The sequence below is a fragment of the Odocoileus virginianus genome, chromosome 6, assembly GCF_023699985.2.
Source record: "Odocoileus virginianus isolate 20LAN1187 ecotype Illinois chromosome 6, Ovbor_1.2, whole genome shotgun sequence".
In the NCBI taxonomy this organism is placed as follows: Eukaryota; Metazoa; Chordata; class Mammalia; order Artiodactyla; family Cervidae; genus Odocoileus; species Odocoileus virginianus.
In genome coordinates, this window is record NC_069679.1 from 40,487,545 (window position 1) to 40,509,336 (window position 21,792).

The 21,792-nt window shown below is 35.3% G+C and overlaps 1 protein-coding gene across 2 annotated transcripts in view; it reads left to right on the plus strand.

Moving 5' to 3' along the window:
* Positions 1 to 21,792, plus strand: part of ADAM10 (ADAM metallopeptidase domain 10) — a 140,137-nt gene that overhangs the window by 102,927 nt on the left and 15,418 nt on the right. For both annotated transcript variants that reach the window (XM_020882515.2, XM_070469225.1), the window contains exons 9-14: positions 6,651 to 6,814; positions 10,324 to 10,507; positions 17,810 to 17,960; positions 19,988 to 20,171; positions 20,869 to 20,977; positions 21,445 to 21,665. In XM_020882515.2, coding sequence (XP_020738174.1) covers positions 6,651 to 6,814; positions 10,324 to 10,507; positions 17,810 to 17,960; positions 19,988 to 20,171; positions 20,869 to 20,977; positions 21,445 to 21,665 — 1,013 coding nt within the window. The remainder of the gene's footprint in view (positions 1 to 6,650; positions 6,815 to 10,323; positions 10,508 to 17,809; positions 17,961 to 19,987; positions 20,172 to 20,868; positions 20,978 to 21,444; positions 21,666 to 21,792) is intronic.

The following is a 21,792-nucleotide window of genomic DNA, read 5'->3' on the forward strand; positions in this document are numbered from 1 at the left end:
CTGGAGTGAGATAAAATGCAGAGAAATCCTGCTCAAGAACAGCAGGTGGGAAGAAAAAGAAAGACTACCTTTACTATCATTATTTTATTTCTAGCCTTTATTTTAACAAAACTCAAGTGTTGCCTGAAAAGAGATGTGAGCAGGAGACCCCAGGACCCATAGCTCCATTGGCTTTACTGCATGGACCCACATTCTGCTGGTGTCTACGTTAGCCATGAAAGCCACTATCATTGGGAAAGCTGGAATAGGATAATCTCCTTTCTACTGCAGTACAGTGGGGATCTGTCATTTACAGTATAATAGGTTCAGTAGCCTAGTTTAGAGAAATACAAATTTATTAAGTGAAAGATAAGTAGAAAGAATCCCCAACTCTTTGAATATGAATTTGCCATATAGAATTTGATCAGTAGTCTGTCATCTTCTGAGCTGAAAACAGCAATTTCTCCTTCTGGTATATATTTTTAAAAGAATCAACTTCAACTTTATATGGGGTAAGACAGGCTTTTCTATTCTTAATTTATTCTTTGATTGATTCTTTGAGAAATTCTTTGATTTGTTATACATATTTTAACATCTTTAGTACTATAGTTTTGCTCTTTTTTTAAAACCAGCAGTGAATATCCTTTTTACAGGTTCCAAAGCTTTTGTTTCTCCGCCACATTTCTCTACCACATTTCTCTGCTGTCATTAAAATAATGTTTATGTCATAGGCTGCATGTATTATATATAGTACAGTATTTTTGGATATTTGTCCCTTAAGAGTGATCTGTGCTGATTTTGTGTTACTTGCATTGTCAGCAGATTGTACATCTCACTCTTTCCTGTGATGTGATAGATGTGATAATTCACATATTTTATAACTTGTATATGCTGAAATTTCTTTTTCCCTGCTTGGGAAAAAGATTAGTTGGATAATTTTATCACAAAGTTTATAATCCTTTATCCTTATTCATCAGTAAATACTATAGAAACTCAAGGATTCATTTGGTTTTTCTTTATATGTTTTGGTTAATATAGTGGTTCTTTAACTGTGCTCCATGGACTAGCAGTATCCATATGACCTGGGAACTTGTTAGGAATGTAAATTTATGGCCCTCACTTAGGTCTACTGTCTCAGAAACTCCAGGTGGTGTGGAGCCCATCAGTCTTTATCTGAAGAAGCCCTCCAGGTGATTCTGATGCATTCTAAAGTTTGAAAACCAACATATTAATATTTTTGCTCACAAAATGTCTCCTGGGCAAATGATTAGATGATCTCAGACTAAAAACTTCCTGCCATTTTCTATTTTCAACTCCAGACTGTTGTTCATTAAGAATGTAGTGGTTCTGAGAGAGCTTGGTCAAATTTTTCTGAATATTCAGATATCTGCATGTCTACTTAAAACAAAAAGACTATATATTTAGAACAGTTTTAAATTTATACAGAAATTGAGCTGATAGTATAGAGTGTTATCCCCTCTACCTTTCTATTTTATAACAGCTTACATTAATATCATACATTTGTTACACTTAATGAACCGGTATTGGTACATTATTGTTAACTAAAATCATCCCTTAGTTTATTCAGATTTCTTGTTCAGATCCTTTTCCCGTTCCAGGATCTTGTCCAGGATACAACCATACATTTAATTGTCATTTCTCTTTAGTCTCCCCCTAGCTGTGATGATTTTTCAGACTTTTCTTATTTTTTTATAACCTTGACAGTTTTGAGGTGTATTGGTCAGGGATATTGTTGGATGCCCCTCTGTCATAAGTCTGTTTGATGTTTTTCTCATGATTGAACTAGGGTTTGCGGGACAGTTAGTTTTTCTGTCTAGTTTGTGATACCTGGACCACTTCCTTTATGAAGTACTGTTTATTTTATTAAAGTGACAGTAGGCAGAGTTCTGGTTTGAGAATGCTAGGCCACATTACTTGTATTTTTGTTGTTGTTCTTCATCTGATGCCTTCTTCCTTTACTCTGTGTTAAACCCCCAACTCTAGCTGTCACAAGCCTTTTCCTAGAAGCTTCTGGAGGAACAGCTAGGCAGGGACGGAAGAATGGGGGCAGAGTGGGAAAGAGAAGGGGTCTTTGTTCCTTTGACACAACTTTTTCTAAAATAGGATACCTGCCCTGACAGCTTTCTTCTTCATTTCCCTTTGCCCTTAGACTACCTGAACTGAGTTTATTTGGTTTGCATTTTATTTGTTTTTATAAGCAACTTTATGTATTTGCTCTTACTAATTAATTCAGTTCCCTTGTGATGTATAGGTGTTATTTCCTCCATTATACAGACGAGGAAAGTTGGATTACAACCTGGTATCACAAAGAACCTAGAATCTGGACCTTTTGACTCCACGTTTTGTGCATTTGGTAGTTATTTTACTCGGTATTATTATAACAGCCTACCTTTATCTCTCTAAGACATTTCCAAGAAGAAGTTGAAATGTTTCCTGAATATAAGTAGAGATGGAATCTGTTTCCTTCTTAAAAGAGAGGAGTCATGTGTGCGTGCCAAGTCACTTCAGTCATGTCTGGCTAGAATTTAGGCATTGTTTTGGGTAATTGTCAGGAGATAAAGAGAAGAGTTCTGGATTGGGAGCTAGTGTACTGGGTCCTTGTCTGTTCTGTCTCTGTAAATTCAGGTAAATCATGTTGTTTCAGCTTGTTTATTTTTCATTGTAATTTCTTCTGTCTTTGCCCTTCCTTTGTGATTTAGTGTTTCTGTATGCAGATCTTAGTAATGCTAGTTTTAGCCTAATTTTTTGCAATAGTATTTTATAGCTGATCTGTTCAGCTTGTGGTCTGTTGCTTGTCTTAACCTTTTTCATTTTTATTTGACCTAATTCTATTGTATTATTTAGCTTAATTTCATTTAATTCTGCAGCTGTTTCACGATTCAAATATATAGTAGTGAAAAGAATTTTGTTGTGTTAATTTTCACAGGATAGTTACTCAAATTACTAGCTGTAGTCCTCTTCATTGATTCAGTTAATGTGGAAGAAACAATGAGAGTTGAAGCATTCCAATAATGTTTCTTGTATTTTAGTCTTTTTTTATGCTACTTTTTATTTGTTCTCTTAAAATTTCTTATTGTGGTTGGGTTCTGCCTTCAGTTTCCTTTTAGCGAGAAAACCAGTTCCTCCTGCCCTGACTCCATAATAAGTAGAAACAGCTGGTAAACTGGGCTAACTTGGAGGCTTCCATGTGGAATCATACAGGACATAGAAGGGAGCTCTAGAAAGGGAGGAGTCTGGTCTCCAAAACGAAGTTAGTCTTGAATAGGAAACTGGAAAGATTAAACTTCTCTTTTTATAAGCAAAGTTTTGTGTTAAGCAGGTAGTAAGTAGTCTCTTATTCAGAGACTGAAATGTCAGTTCCTTCACAAAGTAAATTCTTTATATTAGATAGCCCTTTGTTGTACTTCATTTGCTACACTCTTCTAACATGATTTTTGAGGGGGTCTTTGTTTTATTAAGGCATATTCTGCTCACCTGTTACCCACCTTACTGTTGTCAGTTAACCCAGTGAACATAGTCTCAGTTTGCCAGGTTACTGAAGAAGGCTGACTGTGGAATTCATCTGCAGAGCCAATGCTGAACCATTGAGTATTCCTCTGACCATTTGTGAAGAACATTTTGAGGGACATTTCATTTGGTAGAGATCTTCTTTTCTGTTTTCCTTGTTTAGAACCTGTCTGGCAGTATACTAACTTCTGCTTCAGAATTACTGCTCAGATTAATGTTGAATGGTCAGCATGCTACTATTGTTGTAGATATTTAGGCTTGCTCACACCAAAACTGTATTTATGGATTCTTTCAGGGTATTAAACTTACCCTTGTAGGTTTTATAATTTTTTTCTTTTGGGGAGTTGTTCTAACAAGTTTAGGATTGATACTCTGTGACTAGCCCTCAGACTATCTTGTAGATAGAAAAATGTTTCTGTTTCTTTGTTTGTCTTTGAGTTATCCATTCATCATTGTTATTCATAATTTGTATTTTTCAGTGATGACTGTGTAGTAAACTTTTAAATTTACAGTGTAAAGCAATTACTGAAATTGAGTTTTGACTTAGCTGTAGGTATTTCTAACATCATTAATTCAGTTTCTGGCATATCTAAAATTGTTGTAGTATTTAAAAAGTTAAATCACAACTAATAAAGTTAGACATAGTATTGTATTTCTTTCTGTATAACTGAGTTATTCCAACATATGCTGTTAGTCTGTAAAAATAGCAAACTTTCCAGATAAGCAATAGTTATTGAAACCAAAAGCAGTTAAGTATATTAAACTAGATATGAATTAAAAAGACTGTATTTCAGAAGACTACACTCAAATTTATGCATTATCTTTCCTTAAATTAGATAGACCTTAAAAATGTAGGAAGTGCATTATTGGAGTTTTTAATACGTGCTGTTTACTTTTTTTTTAACTGATAAAGATTTGCAGTGTGGAGTCTTCTATGCTTAATTCAAGTCTGACAGTACAGCACTGGACCAATTTGCGTATGACACATCTTCAATAAGGCAGGATATTAATTTGCTACTTATTTAAAACTATAATATGTAGACTGTAATTATTACATACAGAATGCTTATTTATATCTTTTCTAATTTCTAGAATAGTGATACAGTCCTTCGGACTCCAAAAGTAAAAGTAGATTAAGAGAATATATTAAATATTTGTAAGTCATTTGTTGTTATCTTTTTATTCAGTTTTATGTGTAGAAAACATAGTAAATATTAAATATAGAGGTTCTCAATCTTTTGCCCTTTAAAACCTGCATATGTGACTTAGTCTTTCAGTTTAGTTTTCTGTGAAAGCACATTATCATTTCAGTTTCTTGAATTGTATCATAATAGTCATTAAATTTATGATATGTTTTCCTGTACTTTCTAATATTAAAAGGAGCAAGGCAACAGTTGTAGTGTCTTGCCATTCTTGCATATCTTCTTTTTTTTTTGAACTTTTAATTTTGTATCTAGGTATAGCTAATTAACAATGTTGTGATAGTTTCAGGTGGACAGCAAAGGGACTCAACCGTACATGTACATGTATCCATTCTCTCCCAAGCCCTCTTCCCATCCAGGCCGCCACATTCAGGCTTCTTGTTGGTTATCCATTTTAAATATAGTATGTCTTGCACATCTGTTTTGAATCGCTTTCCTACAATATACTTTATCAGAGATTATAAATGTTAGACTTTAAAAGATGTAATTTGGTTGTAACTCTGTGTGTAGAAAGTTAATTTGAAATAATTAGATCATTTATCAGAATATCCTAATCCATTTGATTGTATTTTAATGAAAAAATGCAATTGATCTCTTAAAATGTGAATGTAAACCAAAGTACTTTCCCTGAAAGTCTTTAGTAGTTATTTAAAATACTGTGATCGTCTCAGTGCAGTGTACATAAAAACAAGGATTGGCCAGTTTCTAATTTGCTGATGTTCTTTTTTTTAATTTCTAAAATTGACTGCATTTATATGTGAAAATACTTTTATATTGATATTAAGCTCTGAAGTTTAGGAACTGTAAATGAACAGATGAAATACAAAATGATTTCACATTTTTCATACAAGTAAAAAATGAAGACTGAAATTTGAAAATATCTTCAAGGCATGTTGGAAAATCGTAATTGATTTTTTGAACCTATTGGAAAAAAATTCAAACTTGCCAAAAAGTTGCAAGAGTAGTATAGTGAACTCCTGATAAATTAATCAGTTAACATGTTACCACGTTTGCTTTTTCTCTTCCCACTTTCTTTCCATTCCTTTTTTCTTTTACCCACTTGACATTTTTTGAGTTTTACTGAGATATAATTGACGAATAAAATTGTAACATATTTAAAGTGTACAATGTGATTTGATATTTGTATGCATTGTGAATGCATGATTCCCCCCACCAAGTTTAATACATCCATCGCCCCACATATTTACATTTTTCCTTTTTGTGTGTGAGAATGTTTAACTTCTGTTCTCTCAGCAGATTTAATTTATATAATACCATGTCTTTAGCTATAGTCATCATGTGTTACACATTAGATCCTCAGACTTTATTCATCTTACAACTTGAAGTTTGTACCTCTATCAGCCTATATCCTCCACACCCTAGCCTCCACTACTTTTTTCTTTTTAAAGAGTGCATAGTACATTGTCTTTTAGGACATGAATCACATACTCCTGTGCATCGCTATTATTATTTGTAGAAGTGACTTTCTTAGCATCTCCTTGAGAATATTTTTTCAGCTTTCATTTAATTTAAAAATAAGTTTTCTTCTTGAAAAATGAAAAAGTATAGGCTTTGACCCAGTGTAAATGCTGAAATATTTAAATTTAACAGAATCTTAAATAAGTGTTTTGCTAAATTAAGAAGAGTAAAAATTTGGAGACATTTTGATTATGAAGAGGAACATTTTATAAGGGCTTTGTATTCAATCCTGAGAATTTATTTGTGCCATTAAAATTTTATTTGAAATGACTTTGTAATTGTTGACCAAAGAAACTTTTTAGAACTTGATATATATATATATATATATATATATATATATATATATACACACCAAGTTTGGACTCAAAATACATATAAAATGTTTCAAGTTAATATGGCATATATTAGAGAATTATTTGGGGGGGAAGATGCTAATTTTAGCCATTTTTTGTTTTGAATTAGGAAGCTCTGGAGGAATATGTGAAAAAAGTAAGCTCTATTCAGATGGTAAGAAGAAGTCTTTAAACACTGGAATTATTACTGTTCAGAACTATGGGTCTCATGTGCCCCCCAAAGTCTCTCACATTACCTTTGCTCATGAAGTTGGACATAACTTCGGATCTCCAGTAAGTATTGCCTAATTATTAGTTTCTTTTTTTAAGTTGCTGGTCTTTCATGTTGTGTAATTTTTGTTGATACTGTTTACAGTGAAAACAAGTCCACAAGAATGCTTAGTTTTTATATGTCAAAACACAGTAATGTACTTGACCATAGTACTGAAAAGGAGGAAGATAGAATGCTTGTAATTAAAATAAGAAAATAAGCACAACAGTGCCAGAATTATACGAAGGCAGGAATTTTGTCTCTTTCATTCACTCCTGACCTTGGAACAGTGCCTGGTACAAGACTCATTCAAATATTTATTGAGTGAGAATCACTTTTCATTGTTTAAAGTTCTTTTTTCATTGTTTGAATGTTAGCAAATTGCGTTTTTTTTGCTTGGTTTCTATTAAAGCATTATTGGGATTTACTAGATTTGTCTTTCTCTACTTAGGTTATTTTTAAATCTTTCAGTATTAAACCTTGGTAACATGCGCAAAAGTAGAGAAAAATAGTACAACAATCTTACGTTCATCATACAGGACAGAGGTCAATAAACATTTTCTGTAAAGGGTCTACTAATAAACTAGGTTTGTGGGGCAGCATTTCGTCTCTGTTGTATATTTTTCTTTGTTTTGTTATTTTTTACAATCTTTTAAACATGGAAAAACCATTCTTAACTTAGGCCATATGAAAACAGGCTGTGGCCTGCTGTTTGCTGACCTCTGATTCAAATTCAGCAATCATCAAGATTTTGCCACATCTTTCTGTTTCCTTTTCTTTGTGAGGTGTTAGAAACAAAGTCATTCACCCTTCCATATTTCAGTGTGCGTTTCTTAAAAAATGAGACATTTTCTTCTATAACCACCACGTGGTTATGATACCTGACAAAATGAATAATTCTTTGATATTATTTAATACCCTGGGGCTTCCCTGGTGGTTCAGATGGTAAAGAATCTGCCTGCAGTGTTGGAGACCTGGTTTGATCCCTGTGTCAGGAAGATTGCTTGGAGAAGGGAATGTCTACCAACTTCAGTACTCTTACTTGGAGAATTCCATGGGCAGAGTAGCCTGGTTGGCTACAAAGAGTCGGACATGACTAAGAGACTAACACTTTTACTTTCACTTTTTCAATATATAGTCTATTGTATTGATTGTCAAGTGAACCAAAGATTAATATACATGGAAGTACAAAATACTGAAAGGTATTCTGTCTTTGTGATTTTGGTGGGGCTTATTAAAATTACAAGTTTGGGAAATTTTCATTTGAAAACTGTATAAATTCACTTGTACTTTATCACTTGTAAAAATGGGAATTTTTGAGTTTAGAAAAAAATTGAATTCTAATAACTTAAAATTCTCAAACTCTTTCTTAATGTTTCCACAGTTCATAAAATGTAAGTGTCCTCTCACTAAGTTGCAAGTCTTCTAATTCCAATCGGGAATGGATGGATAAAATATTTGAAATATGTCTAATACCTCTACCTCTCGGCTGCTTTTGTGATCTGTTCTTAAAAAAGAGTAATTGAAATTTTAAAGATGAGCAAAGAACTCTTGTTCATGCTTAACTTGCATTTTCAAGGTCAGTTAAATGGCCTCTACTCTCCCAGTCAACTTCATCCAACCCTTACCAGGGGAATTTTAGTATCTTTCCAACTACTCTTCAGTTCATGAGTCTAGGACCTCTCAACCTCTCAAAATTTAATGTGCATACAAGTTACTGAGGATCTTACAGTGTAGATTCCGTTTTAGTAGGCCTTTGGTGGGGCCTTAGTGTCTGTTTCTAAGACTCCCATGTGATGCTGCTGCTGCCGATCTGTGGATCACACCTCGAGTGGGATATCTAGTGTCTTCTCTTTGCACTTCCCATCTAATTTGTCTTCTAACTGGTTGCCAGAGAGGTGTTTTTTTAATACATTAGTGTAATATTACTTATTACTTATTGTTGAATGTATAAATTGGTTCACATTTTTTTGCTTACCTTGTTATCTTTTCCTGTCATACCAGACTACTTCTAGTGATTATGTCATGCTCAAATACACCTCATTCCTTTGTGTATATTGTTCATGATACTATACATAGAGTACACATGATGCTATACTGTAGATAGCAGGTGCTTAGTAAATTTGTTTTCAGTAATTTAATATTGAGATCAGCCAGACCATGAACTCCTGAGCCTGTCTTCTTTGACATTTTTGTCTAAAATCTGTCTTTATGTCTTCTGTCATATATCTGTACTATATCAATGTTACTTTCTGTCTGAGTGGTTCACTGTATTGTGTATATTTATTTATGTGAAAGTCACTTAGTCCTGTCTCTTTGTGACACTGTAACCCTCCAGGCTTCTTTGTCCATGGAATTCTCCAGGTCAGAATACTGTAGTGGGTAGCTGTTTCCTTCTCTAGGAGATCTTCCCAATCCAGGGATTGAACCCAGGTCTTGCACATTGCAGGCAGATTCTTTACCATCTGAACCACCAGGGAAGCTATCCTAAATGTTCATTGCACACCTGTTGTTAACCAGTTTATAAACATTGTTGGAAATTTGCAATCAAAGAGGCGAGTTCCTATCTCCCAGTATGAAAGTCTTAATGTATTTACTCTCAGCAGATTAATCTTTGTCTAGGTATGTGCGTGCTAAGTCATTTCACTTGTGTCTGACTCTTTGCAACCCTATGGACTGTAGTCCACCAGACTTCTCTGTCCATGGGATTTTCCAGGAAAGAATACTGAAGTGAGTTGCCATTTCCTTCTCCAGGGATCTTCCCAACCCAAGGATCAAACCCATGTCTCTTACGTCTCCTGCATTGGGCACTCAGGTTCTTTACCACTAGCCCACCTGGGAAGCCCTTGTCTAGGTATAGTTCTAGTCATTCTGATCATGTCACTTCTGCTTACAACCCTACATCTAATTGATATTGCTAATACAGTTTCCTTAACTTATTTATAGGGTTTTCCATAATTTGGGGCTTAACTTATTTATAGGGTATTTATAGGGTTTTTCATAATTTGGGGCTAAATATGTTCCCTGTGTTATTTCCTCTTCCCTGTCAAATTAAGTCATTTAAAAAAGTGTACTTCTGCCAAGAAGCCAATTCCTTCCCATCTCTGCCTGTTGAAATCTTGATCCATGTTGCTATACAATATAAGTTAATATGCCCCTTTTGTCAGGCAGTTTGGCAGTATGTTTCAAAATCTTTAAAGTGTTTGACCTTTTAATGCAGTAACTCTACCTTTGGGAACCTAACTAAAAGAAATAATTGCAGAATGTGTCAAAGATTTATGTGAATTAAAAAAAAAATAAAGATATCCATTGCAATTAGACCTTCACTGATATTTTTCTTCTTTATGAGACAGTGGCCCCTGAAAGAGCAAATTATCTTTCCTTTTCACAGGCTAAAATAACGGTAAGGTCTAGTCTAAAGGAGAGTCCTCAAGCTTCCATTGTTCTTCTGACAAGAAAATTACATCTAATCAAATGACCTGAAAACCCTATTTTACTTCCTGTTTATGTAACTTTATATTCTTTTTGACAGCATGATTCTGGAACAGAGTGCACTCCAGGAGAATCTAAGAATTTAGGACAAAAAGAAAATGGCAATTACATCATGTATGCAAGAGCAACATCTGGGGACAAACTTAACAACAATAAATTCTCACTCTGTAGTATTAGAAATATAAGTCAAGTTCTTGAGAAGAAGAGAAACAACTGTTTTGTTGGTATGTATATTTTCCCAGCATTTTAATATGAATATTTTCAAACATTCAGAAAACTGGAAAGAATTAAATAGCAAACAGCTGTGTATCCACTACTACCACCTTTATATTTTATAGTTGTTAGCACTTTAATACATTTGCTTTATCACATAGGGGGCTTCCCTGGTGGCTCAGATGGTAAAGAATCTGTCTGCAATGTGGGAGACCAGGTTTGATCCCTGGCTTGGGAAGATCCCCTAGAAAAGGCAATGGCTACCCACTCCAGTATTCTTGCCTGGAGAATTCCATGTTCAGAGGAGGAGGCAGGCATCCTATAGTCCATGAGATCGCAGAGTTGGACACAACCGAACAACTAACACTTATCACATATGTATCAATCTATTCATCTCTCAATCCATGTTTTACTGTTACTATAAGTTAAAATGGATTTGGGATATCAGGATACTTCACCCTAAGCCCTTTAGCCTATATTTTTTTACATAAGTGAAATATACAAATCAACTCTACCATTTGATGAGCTTCGACAAATACATCTCCCTGTGTAACCCAAGCACCTGGCAAGATGTACAACATTTCTGTCACCCGAGAAAGTTCTCTCATTTCCTTTCCCCATCAGTCTCTGCACCCGTTTCATAATAAATGGATTTATTTCTCCATAGATAAATTTTGGCTTGTTTCCATATAAGTGGAATCATACAGTTGGCATTCTTTTGTGGAAGGCTGCTTTCACTCATCATACTATTTTGAAGTTCATTATTAGTGTTTTGTACCATTTTTTTTGGGGGGGGGCTAGGTAGAAGTATATTATATGAATTTATCACAGTTTACTTATTCTCTCTCCTGTTGAATGAACACCTGGGCTTTTCAGGTTTGGGCTATTATGAATAAAGTTGCTGTGAATTTTTTTCTTATTGTGGTAAAATATATATAACATAGAGTTTATATTTAAACTAGTTTTAAGTGTACCATTCAGTGGCATTAAGTACATTTACCGTGTTGTACAACCATCACTGCTCTTCCATTTTCAAACTTTAAAAAAAAATCACCCCAGATAGAAATTCTGTAATCGTTAAGTAATTAACTCCTATTTCTCTCTCTCCCCAGTTTCTAGTAACCTCTATTCTATTTTGTGTCTCTGTGACTTTGCCTATTCTAGGAACCTCATAATTAGTGGGATTATGCTTTTTTATCTGATTTATTTCACTTAGCATAGTATTTCCAACATTCACACAAGCTATAGCCATGTATCACAATGCCATTCTTTTTTTATTGCAGAATACTACTCGGTTTTAGGGATATACTACATTTTGTCTATCCATTGATCTGTTTTGCCTCTCTTGGAACATTTAATATGTTCTAAATACCCCTTCTTATATTACATTTTTTGGGGATCCTTCTCCTATTTCATAAGATTTTAAGTTACTTGAGGGTAAACACTGAGGCCTGCTCACATTGCTTGCACATATACAGCACTCTCACAGATATGGCACCAAAGGAGAAAGAACTGAAGAAGTTTTCCAGATAAACATGGCTTTTTGGTTTTTTTAGCTGCATTTTTTGTTTTGACATAAAGTTGTTATAACACTATGTCCTTTTGTTTTTAATTGAAATTTATATTGAGATAATTTAGATTCCCATGCAGTTTAAGAAATAATGGAGATTCCATATTCCTTCACTCAGTTTCCCTCAATGGTAACATCTTGCAAAACTGTGTAGTACAGTGTTACATACAATAAGGATGTTGACATTGATTAACAGTCCACAGATTTTATTTGGATTTCCCAGGTTTTTCATATTTTCATCTCTGTGTGTGTTTAGTTTTATACAGTTTTACCATTTGTAGATTTGTGTGTCCGTCACCATAGCCATGATTAAGAACAGTTCCATTGGGACTTCCCTGGTGGCTCAGACGGTAAAGAATCTGCCTGCAGCGTAGGGGACCTGGGTTCAATCCCTGGGTCAGGAAGATCCCCTGGAGAAGGGAATGACTACCCACCCCAGTATTCTTGCCTGGAGAATTCCATGTTCAGAGAAGCCTGGTGGGCTACAGTCCATGGGGTCATGAAGAATAGACATGACTGAGTGACTGACACTTTCACTCTGGCCGTCTAGTGCTTGGGATCACATGCTCCTAATGCAGGGGGCATGGGTTTGATCCCTCATTGGGGAACTGGGATCGCGTATGCCACATGGTGTGGCCTAAAAAAAAAAAAAAAAAGAACAATTCCATTACCAGTGTTTTATAACCTTAAAAAGCAACCTCCTCCTTCCTGCCTCTTTCACCTGCCCCACTAAATCATTCTCCATTTCTAAAATTTTGTCAGTTCAAAAATGTTCTATAAATGGAATCATACAATATGTAACTTTTGGGGATTTTTCGCTTGATATCATTGCTTGGAAATTAATCAAAATTTTTACCTGTGTCATTAGTTTGTTCCTTTTTATTGCAGGTAGTATGTGTGTACCTCAGTTCATTCCATCATTTTTCTGTTAAAGAATATTTAGGTTAACTTCAGTTTTGGGCTGTTAATGAATAAAGCACCTATAAACTCTTTAGGCTTTTCATATGAATATAGGTTTCAGATGCTTCCAAATCGAACTGATAGGTCAGTATAGCAGTTGTTTGTTTTTATTTGTGTTTTTATGTTTTGGCAGAAACTGCCAAACTGTTCTCCAGAAGGCTGTGCTATTTTAAATTCCCACCAGCAGTGTATGAGTCGTCTAATTTCTCTCTATGCTTGTCAGCTTTTGGTATTTTTTATTTTATCCACTGTGGTATATGTGTAGTGTTAATTCATTGTGGCTTTACTTTGTATTTTTATGATGACTAATGACATTGAATATCATGTGGTTTTTTGCCATCTGTATATCTTCTTTGGTGAAATGTCCATATTTCTTGGCCACTGAGGTTTTTTTTTCCTGTTGAGTTTTGATGGTTCTTTATGTAGTTCAGCTGCTAACCACTTATCACATATTGGTCTGCATGTATTTTCTTCCTTTCTATAGCTTGTCTTTTCATCCTCTTCACAGTCTTCCAGAGCAAAACTTAAATTTTAAGAAGATTCAAAGTCAATTTTTACTTTTATTGATTGACTTTTTCTTATAAAGCCTTCATTTTCTTTTGAAAGGGAAAATTAAAATTACATTGATATTATCATTTTTGTTATTATTCTCAGTGGTAGAAGTGACATATAGATTCTTCATCTGTAAACTAGAGTTTTACAATAAGCTTTCTGATTGAAAATGACTTTAAAAAATTATGAAGATATTTGCCTTTCTCTGTCTGGCTTCACTTAATATGATGATCTCTAGGTATATCCATGTTGCTGCAAATGGCATTATTCATTCTTTTTTTATGTCTGAGTAATATTCCTGTGTCTGTGTGTGTGTGTGTGTATGTACACACCACATCTTTATCCATTCATCTATTCATGAACATATGTCTTGGCTGTGGTAAATAGTGCTTCTTTGGACATTGGGGTGCGTGTATTTTTTCAAATGAGAGTTTTCTCCAGATAAATGCCCAGCAGTGGGATTGCAAGATTATGTGGTTTTGGTTTTTTAAGGAAACTACATACTGTTCTCCAGAGTGGCTACACCAGTTTACATTCCCATCAACAGTGTAGGGAGTTTCTTTTTTTGCCACATATTCTCCAGCATTTATTGTCTGTAGACTTTTAAATAATGAACATTCTGACTGGTGTGAGGTGATACCTCATTGTAGTTTTGATTTGCATTTCTCTAATAATTAGCAATGTGTGCGCCTGCTCAGTTGCTTTAGTCACGTCCGACTCTTTGTGACCTTAAGAAATGTAGCCCACCAGGCTTCTCTGCCCATGGGATTCTCTAGGCAAGAATACTGGAGTGGGTTGCCATGCTTCCTCCAGGGAATCTTTCCCACTCAGGGATCGAACACAAGTCTCCTGCATTTCCTGAATTGAAGGTGGATTCTTTACCCACTGAGCCACCTGGGAAGCCCAACAATTAGCAGTATCGAGCATTGTTTCATGTACCTGTTGGCCATCTGTTTGTCTTTGCTGGAGAAATATCTATTTAGGTCTTCTGCTTAGTTTTTGATTTGGTTGGTTGGTTGTTTGATATTGAGCTGCATGACCTGTTTGTATATTTTAGAAATTAAACCCTTGTTGATACCATCATTTTGCAAATATTTTCTCCCAGTCTGCAGGTTGTCTTTTCATTTTGTTTATGGCTCCCTTTACTATGCAAAAGATTTTTAAGTTTAATTAGGTCCATTTGTTTGTTTTTGTTTTTATTTCCATTGTTCCAGGAGATGGATCCAAAAAAATGCTGCTGCAATTTATGTCAAAGAGTGTTTTGCCAGTGTTTTCCTTTAGAGTTTTATAGTATCTGGTCTTACATTTAGATCTTTAATCCATTTTATTTTTGTATATGTGTTAAATAATATTCTGATTTCTTTCTTTTACATGCAGCTGTCCAGTTTTCCCAGCACCACTTACTTGAAGAGACCATCTTTTCTCCATTGTATATTCTTGCCTCCTTTTTTTTTTTAATTCTTGCCTCCTTTGTCATAGATTAATTGACCATAAGTGCATAGGTTTATTTTTGGGCTTTCTATACTGTTCCATTGATCTGTATGTCTGTTTTTGTGCCAGCACCCTACTATTTTGATTACTGTACCTTCCTAGTATGGACAAATGTCAGAGAAAGACCAGTATCATATGATATTATTTATATGTGGAATCTAAAAAAAGAATACAACTGAACTTATTTATAAGGTTGAAATAGACTTATAGACATAAAAAACAAACTTATAGTTACCAAAAGGGATAGTAAGGACAAGGGGTGAGGGGGAGAGACAAATTAGAGGCTTGAGATTAATATATGTGTGTACTATATATAAAATAGGTAAACAACAAGGATCTACTGCATAGCACAGGAAACTACTTAATATCTTGTAATAACATATAATGAAAAGAATTCTGAAAAATAAATAAATACACACACACACACACACACACACACACACACACATAACCTTCCCTGGTGACTCAGTAAAAAAATCTGCCTGCAATGCAGGAGACTCCAGTATTCTTGCCTGGAGAATTCCATGGACAGAGGAGCCTGGCAGACTACAGTCCACGGGGTTACAAAGAGTCCATAATGACTGAGCAACTAACACTTTTACACCTATATGTATAACTGAATCATTTTGTTGTACACTTGAAACTAACACAATGTTGTAAAATAACTACTTCATTTAAAAAAATACCTAAATAAATAAAAAATATTTACCATAAGATAGAAAAAATGAGCATATTGCTTCTTAAATTACAATGAAATATGTACCTCTTACAATTTTTGCATTTTAAGCAACGTCTTTTCCCCTGTATTTAAGCCATTAGCAAATAGCTGATTTGAAGTATTATTTCTGTATGAGACACAAACTAATGTGTAATGAATATTGCATGTGTGGTTTTCTGACTTTTTCAATTTTTCCTTTTCTCCTAAATTACATGTCACATGAATTGTAAGATGATTATTGCTAAACTTTAGAAAAATCATTATTATTTACTTAGTATATATGTGTATGTACATGCTTCTAGTTTTAGAGAACAAACGAGATGGTATAAAGTGAAGGAAAGGAGGAATTACCTGGCCGTCCAATGGTTAAGACTCAGCACTTTCACTTCTGTGGCCCAGGTTTGGTCCCTGGTTGGGGAGCTAAGATCCCCACGTGGCCAATAAAATATAGAGAGAGGGATGGAGCTTCAGTTAGCCCTAAAATTTCCTTTAATGTTTGATGTGGTCAAGTGTAAGCATGAAATTTCTGAATATAAAGCTAAGGTCTCTATAGAGCATTTTTGATTCAGATGTACCTTGTTTTGGGTTCCTGTGCTTGAGGTATGTTCCCTTCCACCTACTCAGCTTTTGGTTTGAAGTCTGTGCTACAGCTGTTTCCCACACTGATTTGGTATAGCAGAAAGAGCACCAGACTTTAGATCTAGGACACCTTGCTTTAGTCCTGTGTTTTGCCCAGACTGGGGCCTGTGGTTTCCAGCAAGTCCCAAACCCTCTAAACGTTAGTTTTCTTTTCTCTAAAATGAAGACATTTGATTCTTTTCATTTCTCTGCAGATGCTGAAGTTCTGTTATTTTTATGTCCTTATTAAGAGTAGCATTCTTGTTCCAATTTTAAACTTCACTAACAAAATCAAAGAACTTTAAAAAAAGAGCCTGAAAGTCTTTCTGAAATTCCTCACTATGCTTAGACCAGACAGTCTAACCTTAATGAACCAAGATTTGACCCACTAATGTTAGACTCTGTGGAAATACAAAAGATATAAATAATCCATGGTTCTTCCCTTAAGGAGTTTGGTCTAGCTGACGATCAAAACTAATGTACATTAAAAAAAACTACTGGTTGACTAGGATACAGTCAGCCAAGTAGAATGCGGGAAATTCCATAGGACACAAATGACCCAATTTCTTTAACAACTAATAGTGTAAAAACAAAAGAGAGGAGGGAATCTGTTATCTATTAAAAGAGCTTAAGATGCATAAAAAGCAACTATGGGGAGAGGGGTTGGGGAAAGCGTGTGTGGAACTTGGTTCACATAAACTGATGTAAAGAGGTAGCTGAAACAGATAGAACATAGATTGACTGTTAGATGCTATTAAGCATACTGTTAGTTGTTTTTAGAAGTGATTATGGTTAGATTTAAAAAAGAAAAAAACTCTTTATCTGTTAGATTCATCTTGGTAGATGAATTTGTAAGAGCAGATGAATAGGTTAGATGGAGTTGTTTACAGGTATCATTGATAGTTGTTAAAGCTAAGTGATTGGTTCATAGGCGTTCATTGTACTTACTTTTTTACTGCTTCTCTGTATGTTTGGAATTTTCTAACATAAAAGCTTTGATTTTTTTTCTGGTTGGTGAAGCACTGACTTACTTTGTAGTCTTACGTACTATAAACAGTACAGTCATTGTTCAATAAAGCTCAGTGTGGCAGGCCTAAATAGAGTCCTGTCACTTCTGGAAGGGACGTCAGAAAGGAGCCTCAGGTCAGATTCCCTCACTGCACAGGTTGAGACACTGAGACCCCCAAATGGGAAGTGACTCGCTTAAGGCCACACTGCTAGTCAGTGACTGAGCTGCTGTTATAATTAGATCTCCTCATTTCCGGATTCTTAGTTTGTTCTACTTTTCTTAATCTTCAACGTTTTCCTTTCTGCTTTTTTAAATGAGGCTTTACAGAGTTTGTGAATTTGAAATAAAATAAGTGTTGCTTACAGTGCTTACTTTGTCTTATTCATTTTCTTCAGAATCTGGCCAACCTATTTGTGGAAATGGAATGGTAGAACAAGGTGAAGAATGTGATTGTGGTTATAGTGACCAGTGTAAAGACGAGTGCTGCTACGATGCAAATCAGCCGGAGGGGAAAAAATGCAAGCTGAAACCTGGAAAGCAGTGCAGGTACCTTGTTAATTCCAGTAATGTTAATGTACCTATGAAGTCACTTGAATGTAGTTCGTGAAAGTTGCTCAGTTGTGTCTGACTCTTTGTGACCCCGTGGACTATACAGTCCATTCTCCAGGTTAGAATACTGGAGTGGGTAGCTGTTCCCCTTCTCCAGTGGATCTTCCCAACCCAGGGATTGAACCCAGGTCTCCCAGATTGTAGGCAGATTCTTCGTCAGCTGAGCCACCAGGGAAACCCAAGAATACTGTAGTGGATAGCCTATCCCTTCCCCAGGGAATCTTCCTGACCCAGGAATTGAAATGGGGTTGCCTGCATTGCAGGCTGATTTTTTACTAGCTGAGCTACCAGGGAGGCCTGAAGGTAGTTATGTCATATTTAAAACCAGATTAAAAAAGAAGAAATTCGATTAAGAGATGTATGTGGTTTTGGAACTTTGTTATTTGTTTTATTTTTCTGGAATAGGATTATTTAGTGCACCTTTGCTGGCAGATTGAGCTACTTATAATTATAATTTGTGTGGTGGGTGTTAAAGACATGCAAAGGATGCTCAGTTCAGTTCAGTTGCTCAGTCGTGTCCGACTCTTTGCAACCCCATGAACTGCAGCACGCCAGACCTCCCTGTCCATCACCAACTCCCGGAGTCCACCCAAACCCACGTCCATTGAGTCGGTGATGCCATTCAGCGATCTCATCCTCTGTCATCCCCTTCTCTTCCTGCCCTCAATCTTTCCCAGCATCAGAGTCTTTTCAAATAAGTCAGCTCTTTGCATCAAGTGGCCAAAGTATTGGAGTTTCAACTTCAACATCAGTTGAATGATGTTTCATTTCCTTCCAGTGAAAACCCAGGACTGATCTCCTTTAGGATGGACTGGTTGGATCTCCTTGCAGTCCAAGGGACTCTCAAGAGTCTTCTCCAACACCACAGTTCAAAAGCATCAATTCTTCGACCCTCAGCTTTTTTTATAGTCCAACTCTCACATGCATACATGATCACTGGAAAAATCGTAGCCTTGACTAGACGGACCCTTGTTGACAAAGTAATGTCTCTTCTTTTTAATATCCTGTCTAGGTTGGTCATAACTTTCCTTCTGAGGATTAAGCGTCTTTTAATTACATGGCTGCAGTCACCATCTGCAGTGATTTTGGAGCCCCCCAAAATAAAGTCAGCCACTGTTTCCCCATCTATTTGCTATGAAGTGATGGGACTGGATGCCATGATCTTAGTTTTCTGAATGTTGAGCTTTAAGCCAACTTTTTCCCTCTCCTCTTTCACTTTCATCAAGAGGCTCTTTAGTTCTTCTTCACTTTCTGCCATAAGGGTGGTATCATCTGCATATCTGAGGTTATTGATATTTCTCCCAGAAATCTTGATTCCAGCTTGTGCTTCCTCCAGCCCAGCATTTCTCATGATGTACTCTACATATAAGTTAAATAAGCAGCTCAGTAAAATACATATTATTTAGTTCATAACGTTAAAAATGTGATTTTCATCAGTATTTTTAGAATTTTAGCTTTAAATATTTAGGAAATATGGATTCCACACATTCTTGTAACTTAGTGTCATACAATTTATATCACTTCTCAAATGATTCTGGTAGTGATAAATACAAGCAATAGAATATTGTTTGTGCAGTACTTTAAAAATGTATGTTCTGTGTATCCTAATTTGATTTTAATGTGTAAATGTGAGAAAAAATGATAAATTGACTAATGTGTGATGTATCTATGAAAAGCTGATAACTTGCCTAGTATTTAACCCATTTTCCATTGTAACCTTTTACTAAAGGCAAATAGAATAAGAATGCTGAATATAGTATGCCTTCATTATAAAGATCCTTCATCATTTTTCTGTAATTATTAGAATATTAAAATTTAGTAACCTCTTGTTCCAATGAGAGTTGTATAACAGTAACATACTTAACATTTAAAAGATAATATTTATTATTTAAAAATTAAGACTGTATCTATTGTGTAGGAAATGTCCTAGTGATTTTCTTTACTTAACTCAGTGCTTCTTTTAGTCCAAGTCAAGGTCCCTGTTGTACAGCACAGTGTGCATTCAAGTCAAAAACTGAGAAGTGTCGGGATGATTCAGACTGTGCAAAAGAAGGAATATGTAATGGCATCACAGCTCTCTGCCCGGCCTCTGATCCTAAACCGAACTTCACAGACTGCAATAGGCATACACAAGTGTGCATTAATGGGGTAAGCATTTGATTTGTTTTTCATTTAATTTTATGAAACCTTTTTCAGAGTAATTGTTTGTTGACACTTAAAGCCTCACAGTTACAGTAATTCATCTTAGTCCCAGTTTCAGCATCCGTATCTATTTCCTCACAAAGCTGTGACTGCATTATGTGGCATAAGTGCCTGGTGGCATTCGACTTGTTATTGACTCGTCTTTCATCTTTCTACTGCATGTGTTTGATACTCTAGAGAAAAATAGTTATGTAACTAGGCATGTAACTTTGTACTGCTTTTAAGTTTTATAAATTAATATTTTAGTACCCTAAATAAAAGGACTCTTGATTATTTCCTCTGCCTTTGAAGCCTTTAAAGCTTTCTTGGCTAAACAATCACTTTCCTCTACATGAGGAGCTTTTCATTTTTCTCTTCTTACAAAGGAGCCATAATAACCAACATAAAGTTGGTGTTCATCTAATCGCCTCTGTTTCTGTTTTGTCTAGATTTTTGTTACCATTTTTTTAAGATTTACTACCGTATTTGCACTTGCTCTTTTTAAGATGTGTTTATATGGTTCATTTCTGATTCTACTCTATGTTCCCACCACCTCTTGTATTTTTACTGAGTTATTTTAGCATTGGGGGCATATGTCTGTTACTGGGAACAAGAGGTTTGACTCTATAGAGATTAAATAATTGGTCTTTTATTTTTCTTTCAGCAATGTGCAGGTTCTATCTGTGAGAAACATGGCTTGGAGGAGTGTACCTGTGCCAGTTCTGATGGCAAAGATGATAAGGAATTATGCCACGTCTGCTGTATGAAGAAGAGTAAGGCTTTGAAAATATACGAGTATAAAATCTGTTTGAAAAACCTTATTTTCTCCTAAATGTTAAGTGTTAAACTTTGGTATACAGTTGGGACAGATAATTTCCAGCTTAACTGATTCTCTTGAGAAATATTTAAATGTAGCATAGCATTGTGTTTCCAGTTTTGAGGTCGCTACAGTGTTTTTAACATGATGAACTAGACGAAACCTGCCAGTGTTTTTGCAATAATTAATATATACACTGTTAGAAGGATTTTAAGCCATTGTAGGCACTAAGTCAAAAGAGTTGCTGGTTGTTTATGTTGTGATATTTAAGGTGAATTAGTAAAGGTGTTATCCAGTCTAACTAATGAAAACCTATAGCATGTCACAGTGATGATTTTAGGCAGTTTCTTCCTTTCCTCCCTTTCTCCCAGCTAACCCAATAGAGAATCCGATCTTCAGCTTTATTTGGCACTTCTTTTACAGTGGAGCCATCAACTTGTGCCAGTACAGGGTCTGTGCAGTGGAACAAGTACTTCCTTGGTCGAACTATCACCCTGCAACCTGGATCCCCATGCAATGATTTTAGAGGCTACTGCGATGTTTTCATGAGGTGCAGATTAGTAGATGCTGATGGTCCTCTAGCGAGGCTTAAAAAAGCAATTTTCAGTCCAGAGCTCTATGAAAACATAGCTGAATGGATTGTGGTAAGTATAGTTTTTATTTCTAAAGAAACCTTATCTTAAAATGATTTGATCATAATTTTACTTGGTTAGCGGTCACCTATGTTATGAGAAAATAATTTCTTTTCTGTTTATACTGGAATTATAGTTG